Source organism: Xiphias gladius, unplaced genomic scaffold (assembly GCF_016859285.1).
Source record: "Xiphias gladius isolate SHS-SW01 ecotype Sanya breed wild unplaced genomic scaffold, ASM1685928v1 HiC_scaffold_1235, whole genome shotgun sequence".
In the NCBI taxonomy this organism is placed as follows: domain Eukaryota; kingdom Metazoa; phylum Chordata; class Actinopteri; order Istiophoriformes; family Xiphiidae; genus Xiphias; species Xiphias gladius.
The window spans coordinates 2,683-10,000 of NW_024401541.1; the positions used below are offsets into that span (position 1 = coordinate 2,683).

The 7,318-nt window shown below is 48.4% G+C and overlaps 1 protein-coding gene across 1 annotated transcript; it reads right to left on the bottom strand.

The window, feature by feature from the left end:
• Positions 1-2,596: 2,596 nt before the first annotated feature.
• On the bottom strand, positions 2,597-7,300 carry LOC120787180. Its single transcript, XM_040122875.1, is given in 4 exon segments — positions 2,597-5,572; positions 5,701-5,983; positions 5,985-6,729; positions 6,982-7,300. Coding segments are annotated over 4 exon segments (4,323 nt in total).
• Between the last annotated feature and the right edge of the window lie 18 nt (positions 7,301-7,318).

Genomic DNA, 7,318 nt, shown 5'->3' on the forward strand with positions numbered 1-7,318 from the left:
GGGGGGTACCGTAAAGCCCGCCTTGTGGTTTTATGGCTTGTGCCTGTTTTCTGATTCCTTGACCTTTGGGGTCATGTCCTGTGTTTCTGTGATTCCTGCTGATCAGTGAAGTGTGATCTCTTCTTGGCTTACATGTAGCTGCATATAACATAAGGCACAATAGATAACACAACAAATATTGAATACCCACAAATCCCCCTTTTGATCTCGTTTACGAGATCAACATTGAAAAGGAAAAAAACATAAAAGAACAAAATTGTTATCTCATTGAATTACTCCTTAAACTCAGGAACACCCTCAAAATCCCACATTTCAACCTCCTCTGCGTGGAGCAGGGACATCATCTGATATGATGGGATACGACCTTCAACAGTAGTGGTGATAAGTCTAGTGATCAAAGACCTAATGCAGGGAACACAGCAGCAACCACAGAGAGTGAGGATGGAGGCAAACACGGCAATAGACAAAAGCACGGAGGATACCAAGGACTTGTACCGGCCAAACACATTCATCCAATTGTCCCACATAGAGGTATCCACCCCCGAGTGCTCCTTCATCTTTTTATTCAGAGTACGCAACCCGTCAATGGCCTTGGTAAGTCTACCATTATAGTCAGTGTTGTTAGGGATAAACGTACAACACTGATCTCCGAAGATGGCACATACGCCCCCTTTTTCCGCTAAGAGCATGTCCACTGCAAGTCTGTTTTGAAAGGCCATGAGAGACGTGGCTTTAAGCTGTTCGTGGACCGCCGAGAATCCTTCCTGGGTCCAATTGCCTAGTTTCTGTACATTATAATGGATGTAATTAATTCTATCCACATTCTTATTCAAAGTGCACCACCAGCAGAGGGTGGATTCAAACCCGGCAGCAACTTGGTCAATTAACTTATACTCATCTGGGACGCCACGGGGAATTCCTATCGCGTCAATATACGTGGGGTCCCCTTGGGACAACCAGGCTGCAGCTCCGGTATCGCGGCAATCGTCTCCATCGATAGGGGACCAGACTAGTAAAACGATCAAGTAAATTCTCCGCTGAAGTGGGATAAAGGGAGACAGGCAGGAGTAAGGTCACAATCGCACAATAACCGGAGGAATTGCGAGGGAGGCGATCGTACAATTTGTCCTCACCGCACCACCACCAGATGTCTCTTAGCGATTTGGGATTAAAGGCGCCGTTGGTGGTGATATTGACGGCACATTGGGAAGGGTCAAGGTTGCCCAGCACGTTTCGGCCAGTGAGCTGGACACAGGTGAAGTTAGCCGGAGCCACTTTTGTGGAAAAGATTGGTTTCAATTTGGTAGCAAAAGTTAACGGATATACCCTGTCCCAATGGGTACAAATTAAGCAGGTTGGTGACGAATTCTTCATGACATCAATAATGCATTCGGGTGTGATAACTGCGGGGATGATACGTAGCATGGGTCTCGATCCCATGCACACTACACAGCTCTGTCTAGAGGCGTTTGCGGCTTGCTCCGCGAGTAGGAGCCAATTGTTCCCCGTCGCTGAGATCCCTGTAATGATATTAAACCAATCATCCGTGCCGCCTTTTCCGATAACAACCACCCTGCCCCCTTTTAAAGCAGTGGCAGGCGTCGCCTCAGCCGTGGCGCGAGACGAGTTGTAACATAGCGTCACTGGGAACTGCGGGTCAGAGCCGCTAGACCAGGCTCCCAGGGTGAATGAAACGCATTTGGAACTTCCTGTGGAATTGTACGAGATTATTAATTGGTGGTTATCTTTGGACATGCTCACCTTCTGTCTCTCCGTTCGTGCATTCTCTATGCTGTACGATGACCAGTCATAGCCGTCTGTTTCAGCTACCAACCAACCCCATCCCGTTCCCATAGTCAGGTACCATACATACCTTCCTCCCCACTCCTGTCCGTTCTGCCTCCATTGGTTTTTCAAGGCGGTAAACGGTATGATGACTATTGTAGAATCATTAGCGGGTGAACAGAAGAGCAAGTCAGACTGCTCGGTGTCCCGAGTGTTACCGTCGGACCCGCATGCTTCCTCAGGTGTTATGTTTCTATTGTTTCGTTTTGTAGCTTTTTCCGCAGTCTCTTCAATTAGAGACAAAATTACTATCACTACAATCCCTGAGATGACTCCTGCTCCTATCAGAGGTTTCCATTTTCCATACAACATTTTAGCAATGTCCTTCTTGTAACAGGCTATTCTACTGTTATGTTTCAGGCGGGGTTACCCCTGAAACAGCTTACAACCTTCTTCCTTTCTACTGTCACACAGCTCGTTATTAGTATGCGAAATATTTATTTTATTATTTATTATTTTTCGTTATTTTTAGAGAAATATACTTGTAATATAATGCAATCAGCTGGTTTTATAACACTGTGGTTCCTGTGGTGGACAGGTGTATGAGTGCCCAAAGGAATACCATAGTTACCAACATCCAACAAAAACAAAGAAATCGATGAGTGGCTCATTCATTTCTTCACTTCCTCATACTCCTCGATGATCCTGGTTGGTGGCTTGGCACGCCACGTGATGGAGAAGGACGCTATTTCACTCCTTCCCTTCTCAGGGTTATTGGTTAGACTACCTCACCCTTGTTGCCACCAGGGAATTATTCTGTCCCTTGTTGATTGGTGGTCTTTCCAGCGTTGTCTTCACACAGAGCCCTGTGTGTTTCTTTCAGTGACCTGGTTGGCGCGTCAGCCGCTGCACATTGGCTCCAATGATACCAGGTGTCACCTTTACCATCCAGCCGGACAGCATGGGAGGTGCGTTCCGTGACTTTGTAGGGTCCGGTCCACCTTGGCTCCGTCCACTTTCTCTTGATGACCCTCAGTAACACCCACTCAGTCTCTGGCGTTGTCGTTTCGTTTCCTCCTGCTCGCTCGCCTACTTGTTCTGCGAAAGCTGCAACGAGACTCTGTAATTCATGGAAATACTGCTTTGGAGTTAGAGTTTGAGAGTCGTGTCCTAGTCCTGTCAGTTTTGTCGGTGGTCCAGGAAATGCTCTTCCTGTAGTCAACTCATGGGGAGTGAATCCCGTGCTCTGGTTTACCGAGCTTCTAATAGACATGAGTGCTAGGGGCAGGGCGTCTAACCAAGTCAATTTGGTCTGTGCACAGATTTTGCCCAATTTAGTCTTGAGAGTCTGATTCATTCTTTCTACCTTGCCCTGTGATTGGGGATGGTACACGGTTCCGAACTTGTGCTTAAGCCCAAGCAACTGTTCAACCTGTTGGAGATCTTTGTTTTTGAAATGTGTACCATTATCTGTTCTTACTTTCTCAGGGAACCCGTGTCGTGGAATGTACTGATTGATTAAGAATTTGATCACTGTTTTGCTATCTTCGCGCTTTGTAGGGACCGCCTCTGGCCATCCTGAATAGGCGTCGATGCACACCAGCAGATACCGGAAGCCCCTGACTGGCATTACCATGTCTGTGTAGTCAATGATGATTTCGCTACCTGTTTTTGCTATCAATGGGAAGTGACCTGGGTGAGGTTTGACTGTCGGCCTGGCGTTGTAACGCATGCATTCCTCGCATGTGTTCACATGGTGTCTGCACATATCTTTCAAAAATGGATGCCACCAATGCTCCAAATTTCGCATCATCTGCGCCACTCCCACATGTCCTACTCCGTGTGCTTCTGCAATGGCAGTTTGTCTGATTCCAGGGGGCAGAATTAACCTGCCGTCCGGTCCTCTCCACATGCCCTGCACGTTTGTGCATCCTCTAGCTATCAGTAATGTTTTCTCCTGTGGAGAGGCTTTGTCTTGCTCCTGTTTAATCTGCTCTAATTCGGTGTCAGTGTTGTGTGTTGTTTTCACTGCCTCTGTCTCTGCACACAGCATTACCAAATTGTGATTGTAGCCTGCTGCTTGTTTCGCTGCTGCATCTGCCGCGTCGTTTCCTGTTTTAGTGCTACTCTGCATTTTATCATGTCCCTTGCATTTAATTACTGCAACTCGTTTCGGAAGCATCAGTGCTTCTGTCAGTTGTTTCATCTCCGTTTCATGTTTAATGGGTTTGTTGGCCGCTGTGAGGAAACCAGTCCTTAACCACTGTGGTAGCTCTACGTGTACTGCTCCTACCGCATACGCTGAGTCAGTGTAAATGTTGATGTTCTGGCCCTGACCGATTCTGAGAGCCTCAATGACTGCTACAACTTCTGCCCTCTGAGCAGATTGCGGTCCTGTGAGTTTTTCTGCTTTCAGTATGCGTGTTCCCTGTTCCGTCTGTTCTACCACTGCGTACGCGGAGATCAAGCCATTTTGGTCATGTCTGTAGCAACAACCGTCAGTGAACAACTGTCTTGCGTCTGTCAATGGTTCTGTTTGTAAGTCCTCTCTAACCTTTTCCTCCTTCTGAACTTTCTCTGTGCACTGGTGGGGTTCTCCTGATCCTATCTGTTCTGCCATGTTGATGCCTTCGTGTGTGAACGTGAGGTTTGGTGCTTCCAATATGTTGCAAATGCGTCTTTGACGCAGTGGTGTGAGTGTAAATGCAGAGGATTGGACATATGCCACTACGCTATGTGTTGTTAGAACGTGTAGAGGGTGGTCCATGACGATGTGTGCTGTTTTTTGAATGATTTTTGCAATGCCAGCTACTTGTTGTGTGCAAGTTGGGTGGCGTTTTTCCATGTTGTCCAGCATTGTGCTGACGTACATCAGAACTCTCCTCTCTCCCCCTTTTTTCTGGAACAATACCCCGTTTACACAGAGGTTTGTTCCAGAAACATCAAGAAAGAACGGGGCAGTATAGTCTGGAATGGCGAGCTCTGATGCCGTCGCGAGGCTCTGTTTTAGCTTGATAAAGGCCTCTTCAGCCTGCGCCGTCCAGTTAAGCTGGGCAGTGAGGTTGCGCATGCCATGTTCTCTGATCATGTCCCTAAGGGGTGTTGTGAGGCTGGTGTAGTCAGGAATGTAATTCCTGCTGTAGCCCGTAAGGCCTAGGAAGGAAAGCATGTCTTTGACGGTGAGTGGTTTTGTATGGTGCAAGATGGTGTCTCTGTGCTGCGTGGATAATCCTGACCCTTTCTGCGAAATCTGTCTTCCCAAAAATGAGACTACCCTGCGTGCAACTTGCAATTTCTCCTTGCTAACCTTGAATCCCTTCTTTGCAAGGTGCGCCAACACAGAACAGTGGCCGTCAAACAAAGCGAGGCAGTCGGGCAGCAGTAGGAGGTCGATCACGTACTGAATCAAGGTGGTGTCAGGAGGCAGGTCGCAGTCTGCTAACATGTCTTTTAATACATGATTAAAAATTCCCGGTGAAAGAGCAAAACCCTGGGGAAGTCTGGTGTAAGTCAGCTGCTGACCTTGGTAGGTAAACGAAAAGATGTCCCTGCACTCCGCAGCTAGCGGAAGGCAAAAAGCGTTTGCCAGATCAATGCAAGTGAACCACTGGTGTTGGGGTTCAAGGTTTGTCAAAGCCACATACGGGTTGGGAACTGGAATAGTGGCGGTCGACAGTGCAGCGTTGATGGCCCTAAGGTCATGCGCCATTCGAAATTTACCCGTGTTTTTCTTTTTCGATTGGAAGAATAGGCGTGTTCCACTGCGAGGTGGATGGTTGTAAGACCCCTTTTGTAACAAGCCAGTAATGGTATCTGCAATGCCTATTTCAGCCCTTGGTTTGTGTGGGTACTGTTTGATCCAAATCGGTTCTGGAGATTTAAGCTGGAAAGAAATAGGTTCACATTCGACTAGACCCGTCCGTGGGTCCCGTTGCACAGGGTGTTAGGGAGATCCTGTAGCATGGTGCTTGTGTCGGGGTGATCAGTTTTCTCCCTACCATGGTGTCTGGAGACCTGAACATGTTCCAATAAGGCAGTGTCGTTACAAGTGATCTGAATTTTGTAAATTTCGGCTTTAGGTGAATAGTGCACGTGGGGCACGGCTGAAGCCTGCCAATCTGTCTGTGCTAATGCTGTTCTCACGATCGTCCCTAATTCTTTAGCCTGATGATCAGGATGGAGGGCGAGCGACACGTGGCGCCGCCTCTTCACCCATCATGTACCATTGCTGTTGCTCGTTTGTAAGGTCAACTCCTGCTACAACCCCTACTCTTGCCACATAAATGCAGTTAGTGTGAATAGTCCATTCATGTCCCTCGATCTGTTCTGAAAACTGACTCTCATACCATTCGGAACTCTGCCTGTCATAAAATAGGGTTACGTGTAGGGGATCAGGAGGAGTCACATAAGGGTGTAGCTGAGAAATCCAGGGCTTCCAATGGAGGTAGGCCGACAGGATGCCCTCGTGCTTTGCTGTTTCACTGCGTATTAAACCCCAATAGATGTCAGCAGCTTTCTCCCCTACTGGCTGTATGAGGAACTGGCCTCTGGAGAGGGTAGAGGCGGTGTTACAGTGTATCTGCGTGCCGTCAGGAAAAGTTACTGTCAGACCGTCTGGTGTGCAGAGAATAGAGGCTCCCATTCGGGTCAGCAAATCCCGCCCCAGGAGGTTAGACGGGACTGCAGGAGAGTAGACAAAAGAGTGCATCATAGTCTGTCTTCCCACTGTGGTTGGAAGTGGTTTGGTATATGGCAGAGTAATGGACACCCCAGAGAAACCTGTCACCGTTATTACGTCAGATGATAAAGAGTTCTTAGGCACAGTCTTTATTGTAGATACAGTAGCACCAGTATCTACTAGAAAGGGCAGCGTGGTGTTCTCCACAGTGACTGACAGCACCGGTTCTGCCGTTAGGTACTTGTCAGGGCGGCTCTGTGGGGTGTGTCACTCAAAATCATACCAGGCGGGGAACTGAGTAGCACTTGGTGTTGGCTGATGCACAGCATGTGGCAGTCCATTTCCTCTCCCTCCTCTCGGGTAGGGGCTGCCTCGTTGTGGTCGTGGTTTGCAGGGGCAGTCGCGAACCCAATGGTTGGGGTCACCGAGATGAAACAAGCACGATTCCTCCGTCGACCCGCCCATGTTACCTCGGAATCCTCCCCTCAGCGAACCTCCCCTCCCTCTATAAGGTCTACCTCCCCCTCTCGATGGTTGTGGCCCCCATGGAGGGGTGGGGTACAGGTCCGGATAAGCCTGATCATTACCGCTGTCCCAGCTTTCAGGTTCTACCTGCGTAGCCATAAGCAATTTAGCCTGCTGGTCTCCTTTGTTTTTCTTTTTATCGCTAACCTTCTGTCTGGCCTCATTAAGTTGTAATTTAAGCAGCTGGGCCTTCAGATCCTGCAACTCATCCTGATCCTGTTGGTTTTTGTCCTGGGCAGCTGTTAGATAATGTATAAGGTGTTTCTCCCACACGTGGGACTCACAGCCCAGCATGTCCGGGTTGTCACGCATTTTTTGTTGGGCTATGTC